Source organism: Haplochromis burtoni, unplaced genomic scaffold (genome assembly GCF_018398535.1).
Source record: "Haplochromis burtoni strain Fernald_Lab_line unplaced genomic scaffold, NCSU_Asbu1 Contig_526, whole genome shotgun sequence".
NCBI lineage: Eukaryota > Metazoa > Chordata > Actinopteri > Cichliformes > Cichlidae > Haplochromis > Haplochromis burtoni.
In genome coordinates this window covers 44,086-71,194 of record NW_024582887.1, presented here as the reverse complement: position 1 = coordinate 71,194, position 27,109 = coordinate 44,086, and the positions used below count along the sequence as shown (strand labels likewise).

General features: G+C 42.6%; 1 protein-coding gene across 3 annotated transcripts in view; it reads right to left on the bottom strand.

Moving 5' to 3' along the window:
• Positions 1-25,226, bottom strand: part of dusp8a (dual specificity phosphatase 8a) — a 42,113-nt gene extending 16,887 nt beyond the window's left edge. Inside the window, exons 1-3 of one of the 3 annotated variants that reach the window (XM_014329252.2) lie at positions 20,197-25,226; positions 17,816-18,214; positions 7,455-7,593 (exon numbers count right to left, since the gene is read on the bottom strand). In XM_014329252.2, coding sequence (XP_014184738.1) covers positions 7,455-7,593; positions 17,816-18,052 — 376 coding nt within the window. In that variant the 5' untranslated portion in view covers positions 18,053-18,214; positions 20,197-25,226. The remainder of the gene's footprint in view (positions 1-7,454; positions 7,594-17,815; positions 18,215-20,196) is intronic. The other 2 variants (XM_005947386.3, XM_005947385.3) reach the window with 2 other exon arrangements.
• Positions 25,227-27,109: the final 1,883 nt, after the last annotated feature.

Genomic DNA, 27,109 nt, shown 5'->3' with positions numbered 1-27,109 from the left:
TCTGGAAAAGAAGAACCTTTCTCAACCCTTTTTGGAGAATAATTAGCAAACAGCATATTAAAGCAGATCATCTGGTGCTATAAGTTTAAAGGGAACAAAGTACAAGTCTGCAAAGACATGGACCTTGTCCACACAGTAAAAGTGGAGTCTTTTCAGTAGGTAAATAAGGAAGCAGCTCTGTGGCATGCCAGAGATAAAGTGCATCAAAGACAGCCCAGTGATAAACAGGAATCCACCATTGTTCCAAGGAATGACGTTATGACAGGAGCGGCAGTGGGCAGTCCGAGCATGAATGGAATCTGGTGGATGCAGTCCAGGCCTCGGTAGGATAAACTAGCATAATTGTTAGCTACTCCTTTCCCTTTTCTTCTGCCTTTGGAAATTTCCACTCCACATGTGTGTCAGAGACGTCAGGGTAAGCGCCTCAGCGGTAAGCTGACGGTGTAGCAACCAAACTAGCGAATACTTGGCCCAAACTCATGATGAGGTTTGAGTTATGAGGTGCTGATGGGGGTGAAGCGAGCTTTGGGTAGCACACTGTTCAGCTTCAGCTCCTGTTGACCCGATGTGTTGACACTGCCTAGGTAACAGTTTCAACAAACTATTTTTATCCCCTGCTGGATGAATGTATGACCGGGGGCAGGCTGGGACGTTCAAAAGGCCTCTAGATAGAGTCTAGAGTTCCAATGCAGCAGGACACAGAAGGTATGAACAGACTGTATACATAAACCAGCTTAAATACCTATACTATAAACAAGTATGTATTTAGGTCAACGTCACAGGATTTTGCCAAAAAGTTTACCAAGAGTAAAACATCAAAAAAGTAAGCAAATATTAATTCTGCATGTGTAAACAAAACCCTAATTTAAACCCTTAATGGTTATTTTTTACAGTCATGTTTTGTCTTTGCCACACATGTTATTCTGAATCACTGTGAACTTTATGTTAATTTCTTCCCACGATTAAAGTTATTTTAATTCTTCTAAGCTTAAGTATCAGTACCAGAGTCTCATTCACAGACATATCCACACTACTTGAAATTTATGCACATCTCTCCCATACCGGGATCTGGGAGAAACCTTCAGTCTTCTCCTTTGCATGTCAAAGTATATGCGTACAACAATGTGTTTCTCTTGTGCGTCTGTGTGTGTGTGTGTGTGTGTGTGCAAGGGACTCGGTGATGGAGGAGAAAAGGAAGAAGAGCAGGAGGCAAGCAGAGCAGTGAGATCACGTCATGGTGGAAACATTTGGCAGCAGCTCACATAAACACACACACACGCACACACACACACACACATGCGCGTGCATCACACTGTGCACACACATAAACATGCACATATGCTGGCCTGTTTTTGTTCTCCCAAATTTAAGGGAAAGAAGGGGAAAATGACATCAAGCTCATCATGTGAGGCCAATGAGACGGACGGGGGAGGGGGCGAGAACACTGGCAGAAACAGAACATTGTTACATAAAATGCAACTTGGTACTGACCTCCTCTGGGCTTTGCTACCATATTTATGTGTGTGTGTAAGAGTGTCTGTCCACATGTGCATGTATTTGCAAGCTTTCTCAAGTGTGTGCACAAGTTAAGGGTTTGCCCAATATCTCATCAAGGTCATTACCTGCAAAGCAGAAAACTGAGCATTATGTCACTGTCCAGTTAGAGGGCTTTTCAAACTATGTCACACTTTTCTGAGGCGGGAGGTGATGTCATAGATATTTTATAGCCTTTATTCTTTGACCTTTGTGCTCCCGCGGTGCTGGCTGGGGTGGGGCCGGTATGTGTTGTGTATCTACAGGCCAGGGTGAGAGCATCGAGGCCACTGGCGCCAGATGTGACGACCGCAGGAGTCTGGGCCTAAAAATAGAGCTCTGTTCTCAGCACCATGAAACAGAAGAGAGGAAGGAGGAAGAGGAGGAGGAGGAGAAGGGTATTGGTAAAGCGAAGTAGAAGTAAGGGGGAAGGTAAAGGGGGTTGAAGGAGAGATGTAAAGAGGACTGCTGAGGAAGGCGAGGTCATTGAGAATACTGTGTCAGTTCTCCCTGGGGACGGTGAGCTCACCTCCTAATGGCACCACTGGCTCCTTCTCAATGAAATCATTGATCTGCTAGAACTCCCCATGGCGTAATTGAGAGGTAGGAGGGGGACGTGGAGGGGCAGAAAGGAGCAGAGAGGTGCAGAAGGGGCAGGTTAGGAGGTTAGTATACACAGGAAAGAAGGGGGTGACGGAGAAGCTGAAGAGAGAAAAGTTGTAGGTGGGGAGAAAAAAAATGGACCTCAGACACACATCCACAATTAGTCTGCAACCTCTGACCTGCACTTTGACCAATGATAACACACCTGGAGGCATAAAGCAGTAGGCAAATGTCATTCAAACACTGTTTACACAACTTGATCGATCACGTCATTTTCCATCACACGTTTATCTTTAGAAGCCGACAGAACTCAGACCCCCAAGCAAAACTATAAAACTTTTACAGCAGATAAATTTTTAGCAGTTTCCGATCACATAAAACTGGTGATCCGCATCTGTTGAAGCATCTCAAACACACATGCGCGCTGCAGGTGTCCGCGTAAATTGTGTGTGTAGCAGTTTCTTCACCTCAGGCTTCAGCTTCAGAAAGGCAGACTTCATGCTGGGCTCCAGAAGGAAAGAAAGTCTTTCATTTCTGTGGAGGCTCACAAACACCGAGCAGTGCGACCTGTCTCTCTGAGCGAGCTCTGTGACCACACAGGCTCTGACACGCACACGCATACTCACGCACACATTCAGGATGAAATAAGGAGTATTACCTCATCTCCTCAATTGCTCTCATTTGTCTATTATGTCTTTTCTCACACAAATACTCCAAAACATTGCCTCATACTCATTCGTGCTCTGCTTTATATGCACATATTCATGCACGCACAAAAACATGCATGCTCACAAACAGACCTCCTTATGTAGCTCATTGGAATGTCTGAACGGCTGCATTGTAAGGTTGTGCCTCCCATGATTACCTCACCTCTTCAGCTTCTCTCTAATGTCTGCACACACACACACACACGCGCACACACACACACACACACACATGAAAAACACTCCCCACACTGTTGTATAACAGCACACGAGAAAGAGCCGTAACTTACTTGACCTTTGTACCCCAGTGTCTGTGCAATAACACCCTAACCTGAAGTCATCAAAGCCCAGAGGAACACAGCAGCTCCTGTATGTGGCTGCATTATTTACAATGTGCATGACAAAGAAAGTGCAAGTGAAAGAAAATGAGAGAGAGGCACCTTTCATCTCCTGATACCTCCCATCAGTATGTCACTGCCTTGTCTCTTGTGTGCTTTTGCGTGGGAGACAGAAAAAAAAAATCAAAAACTGTGCCCCAGATCACATGCTACAGTATATAAATGAACTCTTTTCAATGCAGTTCATAGGACTCTGTATCAGGGACAACACTGTCCATCTACTGGACACTTAAAACTGTCATGCAATACTAGAGTAGCATAACTCATTTTGTCACATTTTATTGTGAAACAACGCAGTTTGATTGATGTGTGTGTCTTCAACGGAATGTGAAACAGCACAAACCTGACGAGGCCTGTTCATCTGTGAAATCACTCAAATATTCACTGACATCATCGCCCTGAACATGTCAGTGAATATTCTTAATTCACCTATGTAGCGAAATAGTACAATTTTTTTTAAAAAGCTATATGAGAGTGAAAAGGCAGCAAACACTTCAAATTTAGGATTAATACACTGCAAAACTTTATTTTCCTTTGGCCACATAACTGTTTCAGGATTACCTCTGCACTATGAGTGCAGTCAAGTGCTGCCACTATAGACTATTTAGACATGTCCCTTGTCACTACCTCATTTCAGTTGGTGTCCCTTTTCTCTCCTTTTTCCCTTTGACCTAACGGTGTGGCGTTTTAGTAATCCCACGAAAAACACTGGCAGATGGTGCAAGAAAAGATTAGAAGGAGTCTCACACATTAGAAAACTCTTGTAGACTCACACATTACACGGATGACATATACATCTGCATGTTCCCGCACCTTCATTTCCTCTTTATGACCCAAATGCTGTCATGGTGCTTTTATAATGCTATTTTTGCATGTGTTTAATTTCCTAATTTGTAGCTGTCACCCCCTCAACTTAAAGTACTTGAAAAAAAAAAGGAAAAAAATGTGCTATGAATAAAACATATTGTTATTTTTATCTCCACCTCCCTTCCACTTGAAAACACTACCCAACTCTCTTTTCATCCACAGCTCATGAGTAGCCTTTTTGAAAGTTCTCTTTTTATTCTGTCTTGCATATTAGACTGCTGAAACTAGAACACGGCAGCAAAACATTTCATGCTGTCAGTTCTATAGCGGGGCCGCTGTGACGTATGACACAGCTGGCATCGGCTAACATACCACCTAGCCCCACACTAGCAGGGAGTGTTCAGCGTTGTCTCCAATTTGGCTGTGTGCTTGCAGATTGGTGGGAAATGCACAAACTTTAGAGCCACTGGGGAGGCAGCTGGCTCCAACCAAGTGATGATCTCTCCCTCTGCACACACACACACACACACACACACACACACACGCTATCAGAACTCTGAAAAAGGCAAGACGCATCAGCTTGAGCTCCAACTGGGTGAGATCACCACTGTGTTAAAAATACAGCTGTCCTGAGAGAGGCATGTTTCTCACAAACACTTTCACGCAATCAATGAAGTAGCATAACCTTAACCTTTGTGCTTGCATGGATTCACAAGGACACTCTCCAAGTACAACTACATCCAGCGTGAATGCATTCTTTAATACAGGGTGAGAATCTGCATTAGTCATTTCATTCACAAAAACAATTGCCCTTTTGGGACAATGCTACCAGTATGACGTTTTCCACATGTAACGACATGGTGTGCTTTCCAGTTGATCAATTACTGAATGGTGGAAACCTGAGAGGGGTCACAGATTGTTTTGGGATCAATATGTTCCCAGAGCATTCATTATGATTGTGTAACATTTCATTCAGGCAGCTTATCTGGCATCTCCTGTCTTCTCCTGTCTTATTTCCCCTAGTTGAAAGGAAATTTACGTCAATAAGCATTAGGTTTAAAAATGCAAAAAACATAAATCCCTTTCAGAAATGTTGCCTTAATCTCCCTCTGGCAAGCGTCTGCATAACTGACATTTAAGGTAGAAAAATCAACCTCCCCTCAGACAGGCAGCTTCATAATTATTCTCAAATTCACCCTGTTCATCCCATTTATGGATTCTTTTCATCTCGCAATCCATTTCTCCCTCCTTTACCCACCCACATTACCCCTCACTGGATTTGCACCAGTGCTACACTCTGCGTAGTGTGTACGTCTGGTGTGAGGCTGAAAATAAGTCCTCAGTCAGATATGAGGTCACCACGGGAATTATTAGTAGCATAAATCAGAGGTTCAGTAGAAGGGAGGTGTAAAAGCATAAGGTGGGCGGAGAGGGAGGTGTGAACTGGGATTATTTTTTAAATTTGGGAGACGGGAGTAATGCCAATTAAAGTCAAGAATGAGGAGGCGGAGACAGGACAAAAAAATAAAGGATGGACAAAAAGAAGCATACGTTTTTACTCATTATTTAATCCATTACTTTATTTTGGGTGGGTTTCATTTTTGACATCTTCGGCTTTTATTTAACAGTAAAGTACAGAGAGTGGATGGGAAAGCAGTGAGTGAGTGGGAGGAATGGCTGGGAAAGGCTAGTGCGTGTGGTGGCCTTTGGTCATTCACAAAACCAGGTGAGCAACTTTTTACTGGTTTTTAGGAGGCAAGTGTGACATCTTCAAATGAGTAATTCTGTCAAACCAGTGGCCCATTTCGAAAAATTGTTTTCTTGCATGCTTTGTGAAGAGTTCGAGATCCAAGATGGCACATCGTGACCCCTGACCTTTGAACTTTCTCTGGGCTCAGTTTGTTCACAAATCACACATTGTACCACTGTGGGGGGTTTTTGTAACAGAAAAGACAAGTGTCCTTTTAGACACCAGGCACTTTGCTGCTGCAAACTGTGCAGGCGCAATGAACAAGAATGCCCGTCATCCCCAATTATAATATAAACATTGTCACATTAATAAAGGCAACTTAACAGCAACACTTAAAAATCCTGACAAGCATATCCTATTCTTATCTCTAACACCTTCACACTGATGCTTTTTTCCCCACATAAGCAGATCCCACAGCAATCGTTCACATAACGTCATAATGCATGCAGGCACATGCATGCAACACCACCCACCTGCATGCATGCACTGCAAATACAGACAAATATTATGTATACAACGCTGCTGCTAGCTCCACTGACCCCAATATTACAACCACCCAAACAAATGCGGACGCCATTGGCTGAGTCCTACAGGAGAATATTCTCTGCCACTGTTGTCGTGGAAACAGCAGAAAAGCGGGGACAAAAATGGAAGAGGTGTGATTCCTCTTTTTCTTCCTCTGTTGAAGAAACACAACGAGAACGAGCCGAGATTGATAACGAGGAGGGAGCTGCTGACAGGGGGTCCTTCAGTATTAACAAAATCCCGGCTTTTCAGCAATCAGAGAGTGTGTGTTTGTGTTCGTGTGTGTGAGGCATCAAACGCGGTCGTGTGTATGCACTTTGTATGCACGGGTGTGTCCACCCAAAGCATGCGCTCAGTACACTTCTGTGACAAATTGTAGAGGCTGTGTGCTTTCAGGCAATCCTAGGCATCCGTGAATGACTCATGAAAAAAGCACTAATCTCCCAGCGGAGGGAAGAGGAGAAGAATGGGGATGCAGAGAGAAGAGCCGAGATTTGCAAGAGCAGCATGCCTCCGCTGCCTCGTTTCAAATCCTGACTGAGGCAGATTACACTCCCCATTCTGCACTGACATATTTGGGACAGATTCATAAGCCTCGGCGGGCGGATATGTGTGTGTGTAATATCATCCCTTAAAAAGCTGCAGCCACCACAATCAAGATGTTATTAACTCAACGACTATTAACAGTCTTGGTGGGGCTCAATTATAAATCTCAGTGTGCTTAGTGGACACTACGACAGGGTAATAACTGTGATAAATAAGGCCAGAGGATTGAAAGTTGAGCTTCACCGTTACTGCAGAGATGCTGGGTAAGGGGAAGAGTGCAGGGGAGTTTACTTCCCCTCTCCCTCCTGTGCTCACACATACCTGCAAACCTTACACCACGAAGTCAGAACACTAGTATAGTGTTAAGAAATGGGGAACTGACTAAGGGCTACATTGTTGTCCTGTTGTTCTCATGAGTGACATCTGCTGATCAAACTGTGCAACGACAACAGTGCACCTGTTCGGGCTACAATAAATAGCAGTGCATACACACACACACACACACAAAGGAAAACAGGCTTTGAGATATACAAAGTCTGCTCTTTCCCCTTTTCTTTTGCACCACCACCAACACCACACATGTCTTACCGGTGAGAAGGGAGACTTTGTGGAAGGTGCCTTCCAACTTTCCCATGAGAATGTGCACAAAACCATCTTTGGACAGATGCCCTGCTTCTTTGGAACTCTGGTCATAAACCACCACTTCCTGCTTCCTGCCCAGCTCAACCTGTACAGAAGATAAACAACAAGGAAGAGAAGAGAATTGATTATACAACAAAAATATCTTGTGTCAAAGCCAGCAAGGAAGTAGGAGTTAGAAAAAAATGGAATTTCTATCTAATTGGCATCTTGGGTAATTTGGGACTTGGGACAACCCCAGCATTTGAATCTATGGCATGTATTCAAACTTGTGGGCGGGGTTTGAGGAATATTTTCTTTCTCATGAGTAAACCCAGGCATTGTAAGAGGGCATTCTGATGACGCAGTGATGGTAAATGAGCTGCGGCAAGGACCAAACCTGTTTCCTCAAACACCTGACCTCTGTGCTGCTTTCACATTTTCCAGGAAGAAGCAACAAAAATAAAAAAGAAATAAAAAGGAACTCACAAACACACCACTGGGTGTTTTGACAATAAACTTTTACTGATGCCTGTGACTGCAACAGTAAACAGCAAGCACTGCGCGTGCTTATAGTTATAAGATAATGCACAGGTCTATGAATATTGCATTAGGGTAGGGTATTGCACTGTTCAGTTATAATGTTTTGTTTTGGACAAATATGAGAAGGATGATTGCAGTGATAGAGGATAAAATCATGAAAGCTGGCTGCATAGCGAAGGGCGTGGACATCCAGTGGCTTCATAGTGATGCTGTTTATGTCAGATTGGGAGAAAGATGAGAGGATGTGAGCATGCGCTGATGCGACAAAGTATTTCTTTGCGTGTGTGTGTTTGCATGAGGGAGCATGTGCATGAGGCTGCACACAAACTAGCCAGACTGTGTTCATTCTCCATGTTGTCAGGCAGGCTTTGGTCACATGACCATCAGGCAGCGCCTACTGCAGCTATGAATCACTACCTCACTGAACCGCCACTGGACAGGAGACGGGAGAGGGAGCGGGAAGGAGGGCCAGCTACAGGGAGAAAAGGATGGAGGGGGATTGGGGTGAGGTGTGGGGGTAACTACACTTCGGGTCAGTGAACAATAGAGACAAAAATTGAGAAAAAGAAAAAAGGGGACAAAAAAGGAATTTAGGAGATGAAACAGAAGACGGAGAGCGGCGACAATGAAACAAGACGGGTCGTGAATTCTTTGTGTACCTCAGTAAACAACAAAAGCACAGCATCCTCATGTGCAAAGTGCCGCTGAATATCTGCTAGCTTCCACTTCCTCAATGTCTCTTTGCTCTCTGTGCACATGAAGGCACAATGGCGATGACAACTCATGATATACACAGCTCCACAGTGCACCTGGAGCGCGTTTGCTAATGTTTCTGCTTACAGAGCAGCTGTAGCAGAGTGGCTTGGAAGACTGCCAGGCAGGTGATTTAGACAGGACAAGGTCAGTCTCTGAAGCATGCTAAAATCTCACTGTGGCTTAATAAAGGCTGATTTAGCTAAGCCTGCCTGCATCCAACACCAATACTGACCTAAAAGAATGAAAACCTGAGGTCTCGTTTATAAAACAGACTACCCATTATAAGCTCTCAAATGACTTATGACAGGGAACCATTTAGAAGTGGTTATTTACAGCAAAGCCTACACTTGATGTGTGTGAACCTGCAGTGAAATTTACATGAGCTTTATGCACGACATGGCAGCAAACATCAATATCTGCAAAAAAAAAACCCCAACAACATACATGATGTGATATTCTATAAATAGTTCATCCAATGTGAAGGAAGTAACCAGACCTATATTATGGGATTGCAAAAAAGACACTGACAAATAGTGCTGGTTAACATCTTATAGCGACAAGCAGCCTACTGTTAACAGCTTCATAAATAATCTGCAACACAGACCATCAGAAAATTGCAAACACCCTGGTTTCTTTTTATTCTATTTATTAGCATTGCGATATTTAGACTTCTTATCTATATCACCTAAAGTGGTTGCAATAAACAACTGTTGCTAAAATACGCTGCAAAAATAATAAGATCATGGTTTGTGTGCAATGCAGCTGTGAGGCCATCTGGCCCAGTATACACTCACGTACAAAATATCAACCAGATTAAGATCAAAAAAAGAAAGAGCCCAGAGGTGATTAGCATTAATTTAACCGCAATTAAAGTGCACCATTTCTATGATTTCCTGTTTTAGCATTAAACTGGCCACAATGCACAATTTGTTATTTGCCCTGCGTCTCTTTGTCTTTGTTTTAAATTCCCTGCATCCTTCATCCTAACTAACCCTGGATATTTTGGCTAATAATCCTAATGGGATCAGATCTAATTTGGGAGTCTGATCTCAGTGCCTGAGGATTACAGGCCTTTAACCGTACAAACGTGCGTTAACACAAATATAAACACACCGCTCAATGCACACTTTGGTGTTGTTTATCAGCTGCGCAGTCTAAAAGGTTTACTTTCTAATGTGAAAACATGGAATGAATCTCATAAAGGAAATACTGTCGCTGTCTGTGAAACTACTGTGTTCATGCATTACATAGAAAACATCATAATTAAATGCTTTTCTCAAACAACCACAGACACTGCAATTGCATTACATTTTATTTTCACAGGTTTGGTGGTACTACCACAATATAGGAAAAAATCTATAAATTTGCTGCAAATGATAAAATTAAGTGACAGTTAAATGCCATTTTGATGACTATTTTTTGATAAATTAGATCTCACCTTATTCCCTTATAAGACGAAAAGAAATGTCTAGATTTGTTAGAAAGTATAAATGGCATAACAGATAGAAGAATATTACACCAGATGCTAAAAACTACCCATCTGGCTAAGTATGTGAAACACATGGAGGTTGCTGCAGTGTTGGAGGTCAACGACCCAGGGCTGGGACTTGCTGTCAGACTGCAGCAGTAGTACAGATCCCTCATCCCTCTGCAGTGCTACAGCATCACTACTATTACAGTACTGGCCCAGGCTCTCTGACGCATGCACACTGCAGGTAAACAAGGAATGCCACTAGCAGAGAGGAAAAACAAGGGATGAAGGAACAGAAGAGGAAGCCAGGGAAAGGAATGCCAAGAAGGGGGATCAGACGGAAACTTGAGGGAGGATTAGATATAAAGCAAGAGAGGGATGGAGGGACAGAAGGTAGCACTAGCACACCAAATGCTACAATCCTGCTGCACCCAGGTCTCTCTAAAGGAGCTGGAGACCGGCGTCACAGCAGAGAATAAACAACAAACATGAGAGGCAAGATGCATAAAAGATGAAACTCTATTAAATGAGATACACAGAGCTAGAAAAAGGATAACATTTGACCCTGAAAGAGAAAAAAAATGAAGGGATTGGGCAAGAGAGTCAGAAGTCCCTGTACACTTCTAACTGACCCTGTTATAAAATATGTAAGGAGTGGAAGAAAAACGAGGTTGGAGACAAGGCTGCAAGTTAGGGCATGGACTTGGTGTCAATGCTCCTCTGAAGGAACAGTTTGTATACACACACACACATAATGAAAGATAACTGATGGGTAGCTTGGCAACAGAAGATATCTATGAAATAAGGGAAACGCTCTCCTGCTTTACGGTAAAAGTTTGTGCAAAAAAGTGACATACAACTTCCCTCTGACCCCTGTCTTGCTGCTGACCAGTGACAAGGTCAGTGCTGAGTGGGAGTATGTGTGTGTGTACTGGTCTGTGACACAAATCTAAAAATGGACCCACATTCCTGAAGCACAGTCTGGGTCCCCTCACGGTGTCCACTCTGGGAGGACCCACACAAAACAAGAGGAGTGTGGTACGAGCCATCTTCAGTTAACAGTAAATTCTTCAGTAACGAGGAGCTGAAGAGATACAGGAAATGGCAATTACGAAATCTCTCTTTAAAAAGACAGCACTGTGAGCAGGAGTCAGAGTTTGTCATACTGATTCACCAGAAAAAAATTAAGTACGTACCACCCATACGCCTATTATTTCAGTTGGTTTCTGGGTACATTTCTAACATTATTTCTATGCCGATGTGGCACCAACTAGACCAAACTTTCAACAGTATACACGGTATATTGCATGTACTCTAGTGTCCCCTTTTAAGTATTCAATAAGTCTGTTTAAGACCCCGGCTCACAGGTGCAAACTACACCTCTCGCGACTGTCAAGCTACCACCCTGGGGATGATGATGTCATTGACTGAAACTGGCAGCTGCCACCTCCATGTATGCTTCAGTAGGTGTGATATGTGTGTGTGAGACACGACCAACTGTGCTCATAAGATGTGGAAAGAGGTATATAATATGGTTCAACCTGGGTTCATAGATAATTTAGATTCTAGCCTTAGTATGGGGAATAACTGTGAAACATCCTTTAAAGTAAAACTTTACACCTGAATGAAAGTGAATCTGACTGGGATGTGGGTATGTGGCATGGTGGTGAAAGCTCCTGATGGCTCTGTGCATGTGCAGTGTGAGGTCATCCCTGATGATTTCTGAGATGTGGTCACCTGATCTGGTGTGGTCACACCTACATGTTGGTGAATATCAGGGATCCTTTAGCACACAGACACACATTTATATACAAGTGAATTTTTATGCTTTTACATAAAAGTTTGTCTGTCTCAGTACACAGACTTCATTTTTGTCTGTAAAGAAAGCATTCATTCTCTTTATGTGGTAACACCTCATCATCCTCCCAATTCTTTATATAATGAAGCCATGTTTTGTATCCCAAAATCCTCTCCCATGAACTCACACTAGAGTAAAGAAATATACATATATTATATTTTCTGTAATTGTTAGTTTTACTTTGTGATTAGATCTGAAACTATATACAGATTATGACATGTGTGTCTATGTTAAACAGTGGGATCTTAAAAGCAAACAATGACTCAGTGCATGACCTCATCAAAGCAAACATATGACATTATCCATCTCTGTAGAAACACCACTGCTGGCTTTAGCATTTCTGTTTAAACTCAGATAAATGTGAATGAAACACACGGAAATTTCCCATTTTTCCCATCTGGGTCACCTGGGAAATAACCAACACAGAAATTCATCATCTATGTTCTCAGAGTCCAATCATGGGAGATGACACATGAAACACGTGTGATGTCCTTGATGGTAAAACACAGTCTGTGTCAGACACTAGATGACAAACACTTTTTGATCATAACAAAGTAAATAACTATTTCCTCTTTAGATGCACATTTGATTTACTCATGAAAGTGTAACTTTTTTCATGCAACACTGAATTAAGCATGATTAAAGTAAACATGCTGTAAGAGAAAAATGGGAAAGTCACCATTTTAATACAAAATGCTATAAGAATGCCCAGAAGACAGTGGAGATTATTGTGGACTTCAGGAAGCACACAGCCCCACTCCCCCCATCATCCTGACTGACACCCCCATCACCTCTGTGGACTCATTCCGCTTCCTGGGTACCACCATCACCCAGGACCTGAAGTGGGAGCCCACCATCACCTCCGTCATCAAGAAAGCCCAGCAGAGGATGTACTTCCTGAGGCAGCTGAAGAAATTCAACCTGCCAACACGGACGATGATGCAGTTCTACACTGCAATCATCGAGTCCATCCTCACCTCCTCCATCACCGTGTGGTACGCTGGAGCCACTATCAGGGACAAACAGAGACTGCAGCGTGTTGTGCGCTCTGCTGAGAAGGTGATTGGCTGCAGACTCCCATCTCTGCAGGACCTGTACACCTCCAGGACACTGCGGCGTGCAGCTCGGATCTCAGCTGACCCTTCTCACCCTGGACACAGTCTGTTTGACCTGCTCCCCTCAGGCAGGAGGCTCCGGTCCATTTGCACCAGAACCTCTCGCCATAAGAACAGTTTCTTCCCCTCTGCTGTTGGACACATGAACAATAACCGTATGACTGTTCCCACCACTAACACATGACCCTACGCTGTGTTCACTGCATCATTCCATGTTTGCACTGATCACCACCTGCACTCATGTATATATCATGTATATATCTATCCACTTAGCACTTTTAATTCTTATTCTTATTTTTATATTTTTATGACAGTATGTTTGCACTGAAGCACCGCAGCAATTTCCTAATGTTGTAAACCTGCTCAACATTTGGCAATAAACCCTTTCTGATTCTGATTCTATAAGAGAAATACAAAAAGATGAATTCTTGCAACTGTAGCTAATGAGATTTATTTTTTAAATTGTCTTTCCATATGGGGTTCCCTATCATGCATCATTACAGCCGCCTCCTAACCCTTGACATGGAGGATAAACACAACATATGGTGTGTCATCAGTGGAATTGATGGAGATCTTCTACATTGCATAAATCCATTAGTCACATGTTATCTCTCTCTGTTTGGCAGGGCACTCAGCCGATATCACCAATTAAGATCACAGACAAGATTACAGCCTTTCTTGGCTTTATTGCTGCATGCCCATTATACCAAACAAAAAGAATCAGCCTATTGTTCATTATCATGTCTAAAATGTTGGTATCACAACAGCTGGAGAATATTTTCAGGTGTAAAATGAATGTTTCCATAAAGGCATCACATTGGTACGGCTGCAGCTAACAATTATTCAGTTATTTATTGTTTTTTGATTATACAGTGAAATTGGAGAAATATGTTTAAATTTGTTTGCATAATTTCTTCAAATTGCCTGTTTAGTCTGACTAATAGTGCAGAAATCACAAAAGGAAATCAGCAGCATTTAGAAAGCTGAAAGTGACTGTTAAGGGTTTCACTTGTTGTCATTCGACTTTCCAAAACACTTTTTCCCCCTCTCTTGATCTTGATTAAATGTCTCAACCAATCAGTTAATACCCATTACAGAGTCCAGTACTGGGGAATTGCTCAATATATTTATCAATTTTCTTTTTTTGGTTATCTATTTGTGCTATATTGATTTCAGCATTATTCTATTTTGCAAGCAGAAATCCTAAATTTTACAAGTTCACTCCGTCACATCTGTCTTAAACTTGATGCACTACATCTTGGTCAGTGTGCTGATACAGCTGGTTTCTTCAGTTTACATCAAAAATGCAAAAATCAGCTAGATTTTCATCTGGAAACCTACTTGTGGTTATAAATATTTAAGTTCTGCCACATTAACAGATTTGACAGCTCATAAGTGTAACGTATCTATATGCAGGCATGCTATTTCGTTTAACAAAAGCGTGGGGTCCATGTCTATATAGAAGAGGAAGGGTGCTTCCCCAGGCTGGTTACTGGTAGTGAAAACCTCTGGTCCATCTGTCAGGCCTGCCTGGCCGGCTGTCCCCGTCACAGCAGCAGGGATTAGCCAGGCTTAAGCCAAGAAACCAGCCGCCTGCCCTCTAGCCTGTCGGAAAAGGCATGAGGAAGCCCCATTTCCGACTAAGCCTGCGCTCTCCCAGCAGAGGTCGTCCATCATCTAGCCTACTGTGTCCAGTTCTCTACACCTACATTAATAGAGAGCATTAATAAAAGGAGCTATGAAGGGATGGAACGTGAAAGGCAGAAGAAAGAGGACACCATTTTGTTTGCTGCTGTTCTGTTCATTCAGCTCAGTTAACTGAAGCATTGGGAGCTTCGATGAAAGAGGGTGAGTGCAGCGCCTTGGGGGACGCAGGCTATTAGTTCTCAATGGGATGCGAGGCGAGAGGCAGCTGGGGAGGAGGCGGAGGCAACAGCCCATCCATGAATACTGTCAATGCTGCTCTCCTGCTTCCTGCATTCACTTCCCATACAAAGAGCCACAATGGTGTCCTTTGGCGTTTTGGCTGGCTGAGACAGCTCCTGGAGATGCTCAGAGCCATGTGGGGGGTACAGACGATGGTGTGTGTGTGTGTGTGTATGGGGGGGTCAGTCGGGAGCTGGCTTAAACACCACACAACCAATCTGCACGTGCCCAGCCCGCGGCCTGCCAGTGGCCACACAAAAGGGATGATGTCATGCTTAGCCAATAACAAAAGAGTCTGGGTCCGTCAGGCCCTCCTCTCTAACCCGGCTAGTTCCAGCTTTATCCAGCCTAGCATTAATCGCAAGCCTTATCCTCTTTACTGGGGGTGGGGAATGGATAATAACAAAGCAGGCATGGGACAACACTAGACAGTGAGAGGAGAACTGGAATAAACTAATAAGAATCGAGGTGGTTGCGAGCAGCTGCAGGCTATGGTTGCAAAACAGACAGACAGAGCTGTCACGAGAATGAAAGTGAGCGAAATCAGGAGGAAGCATGGCTCTGTGGGGTGCCACAGTGTGAGATCTGCCAAGCACAGAGCCCCACACAGAGATGAACCCAGAGACGGAGCACAGAAACACGCTCTAGCGCGCTGCACTCAGGGCAAGTAATGAAACTGAAACTCTGACAGTGATCCAAAGCCTCAAATAAACATTTCTCCAGCAGCAGCTAATTTAAATCCATCGCTTTCTCTTTGTTGTCTACATCTCTAGTGTTCAAAAGATTTTATTTTTGGGTGTGTAAGATCTCGGCTAAAATAAAACCATTATCGGAACAAAACTGGATCTTTTGGTTGGAATAATACAAGTATTCAGATACAGAATCTTCTGGCTGATAATGGTTCATGTTAGGTGAAAAGGAAGGCATGTGGGGTCGACTCGCATTAAAGCATTAGAGCCAGGGAAAAACAGCAGGTATATAGGGACTCGGTTAAATATCCCAGGTGCTATTAGTGGAACTGAAGTTCATTTTACCATGTAGACGCTGTCTGTCATCTACAAATGTTAAAGTGTAACCCAGCAGGAGTAAACAGAGCAATAAAGTAATAAAGTCTAAATATTTGCCTTTTTTTGGGAAGTGATTTTTTTTAATTATGAAAGATGTACCAAGCAGGTAAATACATGTCAGCCAGTTTGGGGCTGACACACAATGGCATAAAATGGAAGCTGGTCATAAATCACTCTTATAAATAGGCTCAACAGAATAAGATGAGTGGCAGGCCAGACAACCAGACCGCCTCCTGGCAACCAGGAAGTAGAACAACAAAAAAGAAGTGTGAACTGCCATTCTGAGTCACGCCTAAAAAAAAAATTTCACTCACCTGGCAAGTGTCATGGGTTGCTGTGAATCATTGTTTTATTGCACTGGGTGTAACTAAAAAGTTAAATATCTAAAAATAACATTTGAAGCCAGGAGGCAGAAAATCATCTCCCATGTCCTCTACAGCTTTTTTGCTTTCTGTATTCAGTCAAGTAAAACTGTTAGCTGATGAATGCATGCGCAAACATGACAGCACAAAAAGCACATACCGCACACAAAACACAACCCTCCTCCCCCCCCCCCTCAGAGATCCTTCAGTTTCACACAGAGACTAAAAATACAGGAGTCAGCATGCCGCGGCTGGACAGGCCATGGAAAGAAGGCTGTCATATTCAGAGGAGAAGTCATGGAAACCAGAAGGATCCGATTTCAGGGCCACTGATAAGCAACAAACATACAGTATGCGTGCCTGCCCACCAAATATAGCATCCACTGATGTGCTTGGCTAACACAGAGGAGGCTAGTTTGGAACTACAGTGAAACGCAGGTCAGACTGTTGGTAATAATCTCATACAGCTGGCGTAAAGTCAGCATCTTGCATGACGGCACTTCAACGGTGTGACAGCGTGCTGACAAGGGAACCTGAATCTGAGACCCCAGGCTCAAAGAAAGTCCTCCTATATCACTCCACTGCACCTACTGCATAATGAATACATGCTACAAGCAGAGCTGCTATACTACTAAATGTGAGCAGACGAACAAACAAAAATTTGTAAATCACCAAGGTTTGCTTGGGACAAGTCAATCAGTTGTTTAAAGGAGTTATTTCAGTCTGTGGGTTGAGGGAATTTATGAAGCACAGAAAGCACTAAATATAAAAACGCGAACCATTTTTTGAAATACTCAAATTTTTATTTTGATCAAGTTCAATAAGAATATGAATACCACTCATGTTCTTCAATATGAGATCAATATGAGTTTCGTAATTGTAAAACTACCAGCATCTTAAATTTGGCTTGGCACAAAGACTGCACACAGGGGAAACGGCTAGTTTGGCTCCGAGCAAAAGTGACAAACTCCACTTACTGGCACCTCTAAATCTCAGCAGTTAGCATGCTTTGTCTTATTTATTTGTGAGAAGTGTAAAAACATACAAATGACCATTTTAAGAGGTTTTAAGAGTAGATTATGAAGCAGGTAGGAATCAAGTGTCTCACCGTTATCAGCAAGGTAGGAGCTTGGCATAATGTCAGCTTGGCACTTAAGTGAATGGCTCTCTAATCACATTCTACCACCCAAAAAGCATCAGCTGTCAGGTAGCCTTAATTGAGCTTTAACTCACCTTCACTTTGCCATTGGGTTGAAGCAGCTCAGTGACAGACACTTTGTCCTGCTGCAGCCGCCTCTTCACCAGCTTTGAGCAGCAAACGTTGACCGCGCCTTGTACGTGTGACGCATTGTACTCAGAAAACGTCCTGCTGTCAATCACCAGCAAGCGGCCTGTCCCTCTCTGGATGAGGCTCGCCAGGCGCTTGATGTCCATGGCGCTCTTCTTGTTGGGCCCTTTCTCCCCTGCCATGATGTAAGACGGGCTGAGTGGTAAGCTAGGGTCAAAGACGTGGGGGTGAGGGGTAGTGGGGTATGAAGAATGAGGGGTAGATGAGAGAGGTGGAGGAAGGAGGAGATAAGGGTCAGTGGAGAAGGGCTACCACTGGAGCAGACGCTGGGAGATCCATGGTGCCTAAAAGAAGAAGCGACAAAAAAAAAAAAAAAAGGAAAGAGAATTAAGTAAGCAAAGCATTCATGGAGAAATGTAAGAACGCGACAAACATGTGATCATAAAGGGCACATGTTGGTCTAAGCTTCACTCAATCACTCCATGGCAACAAATAAAGCCCTTCAAACTCAACTGCTGCAAAGTCACAACAACGGATCCATTTCACACACTTTTCCAATCCTGACTCTAGCACAAGAATTCACACGTACTTTTGATCTTTTGCATTATCTTTTATTAGCAGATATTTAGCACCTGGCATTTTAAAATAACCACAGTGCTATAAAGATGAATACAAAAGTTATTTAAAGACTTAAAAGCTGACCGGATCATCCAACGAGATTTAGCAGTCCTGGGATCTGAAGGAATATCACACATCCGAAGACAAAGACTTAAATTCGACAAGTGTGAGTGCCTGTGTAACTGTGTGAAGGCTGGTGGTTGTTGACCGAGGGTCTCTTGTGCAGTAGCTCGTGAAACAGGAAACTGAGAGCGTGCGATAAATTAAGCCAGGGGAATTCAAAGAGCAGGTCTGGACACAGGCAGAAGGCCTGTGTGACATCCTGTGCGTGTGTGTTTGTATGTGTGTTTCAAATTAACCATCCACAAACTTGATGAACTGCCTCCGTCTATCCGTCACTTCTAATCACTCTGATCTCCTCCGTGCTCACATTCACCACAGCCCTTTTACCTTTAACATGGGACACACACACACACACACACACACGATCAGTCGTTTATTGGGGTTGTGAGAAACAGCATGTGTGCGCGTGCTAGACTGCACATTACAAAACCACTGTGCCATTTAATTAAGTCAACATGCAAATGAAAAAAAACCCAGCGTAGTTTGAGGTCCATTTCATTGGTCAACCAGGTGTCATGCGACAAGTAAAAGGTCAGAATGTGAATGCAGCCATGTTGTTTTATTCATCTACAGGCACGTGGTGTCATTAAAAATGAATGGGCCTCTTCTCGCTTACCCCAAAGCGTAAATGGAGGTTTAAACCTCGGCTGAAAAGGAAGAGTGTGAGTGACAGAGGTGCAGTAGCCAAAACAAAAACGATGATAAGGCTATGTTCCTCTTGAGAGGATGGGCAGAAAAGAAAAACAGTTAACAACACTGGTGAGAAAGTGAGAGAGGGGGTTAAACTGGGGAGGAAATGTATCTAATCACTTGTGTCCTGCAACTTTTCACCTGTGGTCTGGCAGCGCCACAGAGGGAGGGAGTAGAGCGAGAAAGGAGAGCTGTGTGGAGGTAACGAAGGGTGTTATTCAGCCAGGATCTCTCCAGCCTAGCAACTTAGCCAGCTCAAGGTGAGGGAGAGGGGATGATTGTGGAGCAGGGAAGAAACAGATGAAGGAGAATGTGGGTGAAAAATCAAATCTCACATGCAGACGGCCACATCAAACATATGACATGGAGGTTGAGTAGTGCTTCACTACAGCCTACAGCTCGTCTCCTACTGACTTGTAGTCTGCTGGATGAACTGAACATGCAGCCGATGTACACATGCTTTCGCTGCCTGGCAACACGCCTGATGCAAGAGGAGCAGCACAAGAACATGAAAGAGAGTCTAGAGAGACAGTAGCAACTGCTTGCACTGTTAAACAACAAACTGCTGCTGAATCAGAACGTAGATACCGGCAAGCATTGACATAGATAAAAATTTAGATAGTCAATGAAGGTTGAAGGCAAAACGCCCACTGGCTTGCACAACATATAAAACAGCACAAACAAATGAGCACAGTCCACCTAAGCTTAGCTGATCTTTTCTTTAACTGAAAAAGTGAATCCCAGTTTATGTGTAACTAGCATGCTGACATAACTTCACATTATAAGCATCCGGATATCTACTCTGCAGAAAGCTTTGCTGCAATACCAGTTTGCCCCTGTACAAAAAACATCCGCTGCCACATTACAACCTGCCCCATCACCTGTTATACCGTACCTTATCTGGCAGGAAGCCCTTCGGTCGTGCAGCTAACAACACAGCTTCGAGGGATGTGAATCTTTTGCTGTCTTTCTCTGTGTCCCTGCCGCTGCTGAGCACAGCATCTGATGCTGCATATGTCTAATGGCGACTGCTCTCCCACCCACCCAGTCTCACACTTTTTCCTCTCTGAATCTCTCTTTCCTTCTCTATCACTCTCTTTCTTGCTTTTGTGCAGTGAACAGAGATGGGGAGGGGATGAGTGTGCAGGTTTACATGTGTGGTAGTCAGAGACGGAGCGCTCTGCATCTTTATGTCGCTTGACAATTGTCCCATGGCAAACTCAAAAAAATCCCGCTTCTATGGACAGAAAGGGGGTTGGAATAAAAGGTTAATAAGAGAAAACAGCAAGAATATTGACAATAAAACATGAGAAAGGCAGAGAAATTAAAAGAAGCAACACAGCCATCCACGTGATTACTCAGCATAACAAACATCGCCCATCTCCTCATGCAGAAAAAATGCCCCTCCACATCACATCCAAGCAGGAAAAAAAAGGAAGAATCATTAAATAAATAAATAAATAAATAAATAAAATAAGCTCCTCACACTTAAGGAAGCAGCACTAGGCTGTGATGCTCCGACTGAACAGAAGAAAACAAGAAAAGAGAAGAGAAAGCAGAGAGACAGACACACTGTGTACAGGCCTGGAGCAGATTTGGTTGCCATGGAAACAGCCCATGCTGGGGTGATAAGGGGGCACGAGAAGGGTGATTGTGATGGGATGCTCACTGATGCTGATACAAGATAAAGCTAAAACAGACAGTGGAGCTCAAGATAGATTCTCCCAACCTGAGCTGTATGTGCACCTTTTATTTTACTCACTTAAAAGAAAATGACCACAAATTAGCCTAAAAGCCACCGACCAAAATTATTTTAATATATTTCTATCTGATGTTTTCTCTAATGTAGCCCAAAAATCTCACTGCTTTCCCAAAAGCAAGGTCACACAGTCAGAAGATCCACACAGACCAGGTTATGCAGATCCAAGGAGTCAAAACAAAATAATTACACCACGACAACTTGCAGAGAAACTAGTCTGACTGGTCAACTTTGAGGAAATTTTTACTCCAGGTGGGATTTTTTTTTTATAAACCCTACACATCCTTCGGATTTCTGGAAATTTTAGCTGTAAATGAATGGTACCCAGAAATTTGACGCCCAGCTGTATCTCTTCACCAACCAGTCAACTTGCTGTTCACATGCAAATTTGGCGAGACACACGTAAGTAATGACTTTAAAGCAATTCAATAGGTAAGCACAAAGATGAGTGTAGACACTTCAGCATGCAGCCAAATATGATGTCAACTCAAATCATCTTTCTTTCTGAGTTATGCTGTTGGATGATGGCCAAAAAGGTGTTTTTTAAGGACATTATGATGTCACTGTTAAGGATGGCTATTGAGAACCGGTTCCAAATACTTCATGATCATATGCCTTTGAGCTCCACCTATCAATGCTGGTGTGGTTTTCTACATTGCAGAACAATGACGCTAAAGCAGTGGAGCTTTTCGTAATTCCTCCCATTCAACCATTTGTTTATACTATGAAAACTTTAGATAATAACACACTGCGCTGACGATAAAAATCCTGCGCTGACCGACATTTCTCCACAAGGAAAATTGATTAGACGTCAACAAGGAAAATGATAAAGAATCAGGGCAATATGCAGAATTGATAATGATGAAAATCTTATCAACATCCCTCCCTAGTCACAGTGGAACTGACCTATTGGATATAACTTGTCATCGCGTCATCATTTTATGCTAGTAGGATTTTGTTGTGTTTTCTAATAATTAAGGTGCTTTGTGAGGTCACAGTGACGTCTGAAATCTAATGAACTTCCTCCAGACAAAGACAATTAACAGACTCCCAATCAAACATCAAACAAATCAAACATTTTCCCCTCTTGTCATGCAAAACACAGCAACACAAATCATTGACAGACTCTACTGAAACTGTTCAATAAAAGACTGATAACAAAAAAGGTTGGTGCATATTAACATCAAGCGGAGGAAGTAACTTTATCTCAATAAAATGGGCAACACACGCAGGTGTATTCACAGCCTTTCACCATGGGGTGAACATGAAGGGCCAGCTCCATGATGGCATTATCAGACATCAGGGACAGAGGCAAACACAAAGAGAGTAACTGGAGGGCAACCAGTGGTGATGTAATACCATCCAGGTTATTCATTAACTCCCTGCATAACGTCACCTGCGGCCACAGCCTTGAGTAGGCTGATATGAAACGAGCAAGGTTCGCACAATGACAGGCACGACTGGTTTGTTTAGACCACAAACAATTACATCACCAGCGCATCTTGTGCCCTTTAGTCTGTGCAGCAGGCCCTCTCATGAACTCAAAGTTTGCATATATATGTGTATGTAAGCTGTCTGTCTGTCTCTCTCTCTCTGGAGTGTTTCACTTACACTTTAAAGGGTGACCACAACAAAGCACTGTGCAGCAGAAGTGGAAAAAAAGACGAACCGATACAGCATAGCATCGTATTATTTTTATCAAGCCACGGACACTAATTCAAGCAACATTACATCATATTTGCTCAACTGAAAAAGGCATTCAAGAATGGACACACTTGGCTTAGCTAATAGCTCAGTTACACTAGTAGTAGTACAAAAGCTGGACAACAACCTTGTATCTGCCAGAAACAAAACAAACCTGTGGTTGCCTTGTGATTGTACTGGATTCTTTTCACATTCTGGGACCAATTGCAACATGCTGCTTTTGTCAATGAACATAACATGAGTGGACTCGACTCAGCTGGCTGCCAAACAGATGTATTCTGGTTTTATTCATATAGAACAGGAAGGTAGCTAAACACAAATGTGAATTTCTGCTAAATGTGTTTTTTTGTCTGTGTAGACAGTAACAGATTGGTAGCACACTGACGCTGTCTAATAGCAACAATTATGGCAGATTTTAGTGACAGTGTCTGTGCTTTCCTGCTTTATCTTATTGGATTAACTTTGTGGACATAATTTGCAGTGAAATCACAATCTATGCTATTGAAATATATTTACCCTTTCAAAATGCCAAAAACTGCAATAATATCAGAATATCAAGTATTCTGATATTATTGTATGATGGGATGTCTGGTGATTGCCACTTCTAATGAGCAGGTACAGGATCACCTGTTTATAGTGGAGAATTTTAGTAGAAGTTCTTGCAATTGTGTTAAAAGGCAAAATATTAGCATATCATTCAAAATCACGACAGAATGAATAAAAGTATTGTCAGTTAAAGATTAATCTCTTGGTCTGTACAAAGGCCCAAAACAGTTAGCATTATAAGCACTGTTGTTTTGTCTCACAGTCCAAAACCAAAAGATATCTAGTTGACTTTCACCGGTGAGAACCTCCGACTTGATTATGAAAATACTTTATCATTAATTTTCTGTCAGGTAAATAAATGAAAGCATGACTGTTGTGAGTTCAGTGGCATTCACTGCTTTTAGCTATACAATAAACGTAGTAAACAATTAATTTATAGCTGTAATCAATTATTATTGTGGAATTTAAAAAGAAACAGTTATTGGCACACCTTAAATCATCAAAATTTTAACAATGCTTACAATTAATGGTTAATAGTTGATGATTGCCTAACCCTGAGTGTTTACCACGACTAATAACCAGTGTAACATGCTGTTGCAGCGGTCCTGTCATTTTAAAAAATCGATTTCTTGGTGCAGCTGGACAGCGCTATCATATTGTAAACAACACATCCAAGCATGAAGCCTTCCGGCGTCCTCTCATCAATACTCCCTCAGTGCACTGACTGCTGTAAAATGCAGGGTCATACATAGCTGGGACTACCCCCAGACTCCACTACAACAGCCACATGATAGGTAATGTAAATGTAAATAATATCGAGAATCTCTGATACAAAAATACATCGTCAAATAAATATAATGTGTACATATAGAAATGCTCTGAAAAATCAAATCATCAGAGATGGGGGCGCACATACACATACACACACAAGACAAAAACAAAAAACAGACAAGACGTTGTGTATCGTTTACCAGCGTTCAAAAATGATGGAGGCTGAGCGGTCGCAGCGCACTACAATAAACCGACCTACATTAGAAATAAGAATAGACTCCAGTGCGGACAGCAGGCACTGCTTTTAAAAAACGCCGGATATAGTCAGCATCAACTATTGTTATACCCCACACTTACAGAGAGGTTGTTTTGAGTGGGAAACCTGGCCTGGGTTTGTTATGACGCGTGGATATGTCCGCATGCGAAAATGAGCCCTCTCCATTGATCGGGAAGGCTGTGATGACTTTAACCAGCGCGAACATTAAACAGAAAATTCGGGAAGAAACCTAATACACCTACCTTACAATAGGAAAACGGCACAGCGATTTTTTTGCATCCCAATAAAACGATCGATAACTTGAGCATGGACGAGGTTTATTCCCATTATGAGACGGGCGCGCACTTAAAGAGGGGGGGAGGAGTGCGAGCTGACGGGCTCGCCGCAGCAGCAGCGAGCTGGGCACGAGCACAGACAGCGAGCAGCCGATTCAAACAAACAAATGTCCTTTCTTGCTAATTGACAAACACACTCAAGCACTCACCTCGGGCTCCATGCGTCTGCGGGGTGTTATTCAACTGGCCTCCATGTGTGAGGGGACAGTGGCGGAGTCTTCATGGGGGCTGGCCGGTGTTTACTTGGCGGTGTTGCGGGGTGTACAGTAAAGACCTCAGCTGACAGAGGATGACAGCGCCAGGAGCAAACCAGGCATGAAAGCGCGCGGTGATAGGCTACAAACGGCCTCCTCAGCCGTTCAGCTGGCTCGTGGAGAGCAAGATTAGCTTTACTAGGCTAGGTGAAGGCTAAAACTGTTAGCTGTTATTGTGTGTGTGTGTGTGAGGAGGAGGAGGGGGTGGTTAGGTACGGAAGGTGCACTTTAGCACTTTCATGAACTAAAGCGATGAGGTCATGGTTCAGGAGGGAGACGGGAAAAAAGGAAACTGTGAGGTTGACGTCACTTCCAACCAATCAGCGGCGACGGTTTAGGACTAGGGTGACGTCAGTGATCTGATCTGCGGATTAAAGGGACAGTCCGGCTTTTTTTTTCTTTTTTTAAAGGAGACGCACTCACGTTGAGTGTGTGTGTTTTTTTAAAACTGCCTTACACACAGAAAAAACAGGGATAATATGAATCTTTATTTATTTCCTTATTTTATTATATTCAAATAATTATTATGAAATACAAATCACATAACACCTTTTAAATGTCTAATTTCGTTTTATTTTTATGTGCTCCTTTCTGTTTCTGTTTCTCTTTTATGCCTTATTGAGCAATATTGTCTCGTTATGTTGTAGGTGTGGTTCAGCTATTCTGCCTCATTTACGCTATGTTGCTGCAGGTTATCCTTAATGTTTTGGCTTCTGCGAAATAATCATTTCCCCCGTTTTGGGATCAATAACGTGTATTCACTTAGACTACACTGCAGTCTGATCTCAGAATTTAAATGCAAAAAAATTGCAAGTCATTTTCTTAAGCATTAATACAGTTTTGCAGGGAACCACTATACCTTTTTTATTTGTAAGTTTTTATTCTATTTTACTTTTCTGAATTTCTTTCTTTCGGTTCGTTTCCTGTGGTTAGGCCTACGGTAAAAATGTAGAGCTTTTTAACAAAAAAAAATACAAAAAATTGAAACTAAATCCGAGAAAAACGATATGAGCATGCAGCTCAGACTCGTGTCTGTGTTACTTCATAACAAGTAAAAGCCAAATTTTGTAAAAGTAGATTTTCTAAAACAGGCTCACCCAGTGTTGGCAGCCCTGGATGGTTGACTATTACTATTATTAATATTTCAAAATCTATTTCGTATTTGCTCTTCGTCATGGACCAAACGATTTAAGCTGAATTGCACTTGCAAACTACTGAGGGGCCCGTTTCTCTTTGTGAAAGATACAGGCGACGCTGAAGTGTCATTTGGATGCCACTGATTTAATTTTGATTATGTTTTTCAAGATAGTGTTTTAAAAATAATGTGCAAGAAACGAAAACTGATCGATCTACAGTATCGCATTCTCACTTAGCCCGGATTCTGCAATGAATGGATGATTGGTGTTTGAATTCACCGCCAAGTAAATTCACTGAATTCATTGAATTCATCAGCTCTCTATTGTTAGATTAAAGCCTTTGTTTTGTTGCTTTGAACAATCTGTCAGCGAGCAAACAGTTGCCTGCAGGGAGGTTTGGCAATGTGTGTCATTAGATCGCATATACTGACCCCTAGCGGTGAACGTGTGCGATTGCAGCCTGTCAGCATGAAACCAAAGGGGGTGGAAAAAAGACTGATCAGATGATCAGGACAGAGTAACTCTAAAACAACAACAACACAAATTCATGAAAATCTATCTTTATTTGGATGCAAAAAGTCACAACTTAAAGCGATACTGTAGCAGAGGAGAGGAATACTGATTGCTGGTTGGTTGTACGTCTGACTGTTTGGCTATTAAGTCATCCCCATTTTGATCTTCAGAAGAAGTCCAAGTAAGCACGGACAACAAACACTCAAAATAGAAGCTTTTCAATCAAGTAGACTGGAGATTATCAGAGGATTATGTCACATGCCTGACAATACGCTGTAGCCTTTCTTGTCTGTCTCAACCAGATGCTGCTGTAAAAGGTCATTTTGGCAGTTATATTCTCCCGGCTGATGTCTTATTTATAAAGCGGTCCAAGCCCACTCTGGTAAGTTCATCCTCTGATAACGTCCGGGGCCACTGATCTGAAGCGTCATGATAGTCAAGATAGAAGTTGTTTGACTTTTTGTAGAAAACTGTCTTCACTGTTTTAGCTGCCTTACACATAGCGATTATTTC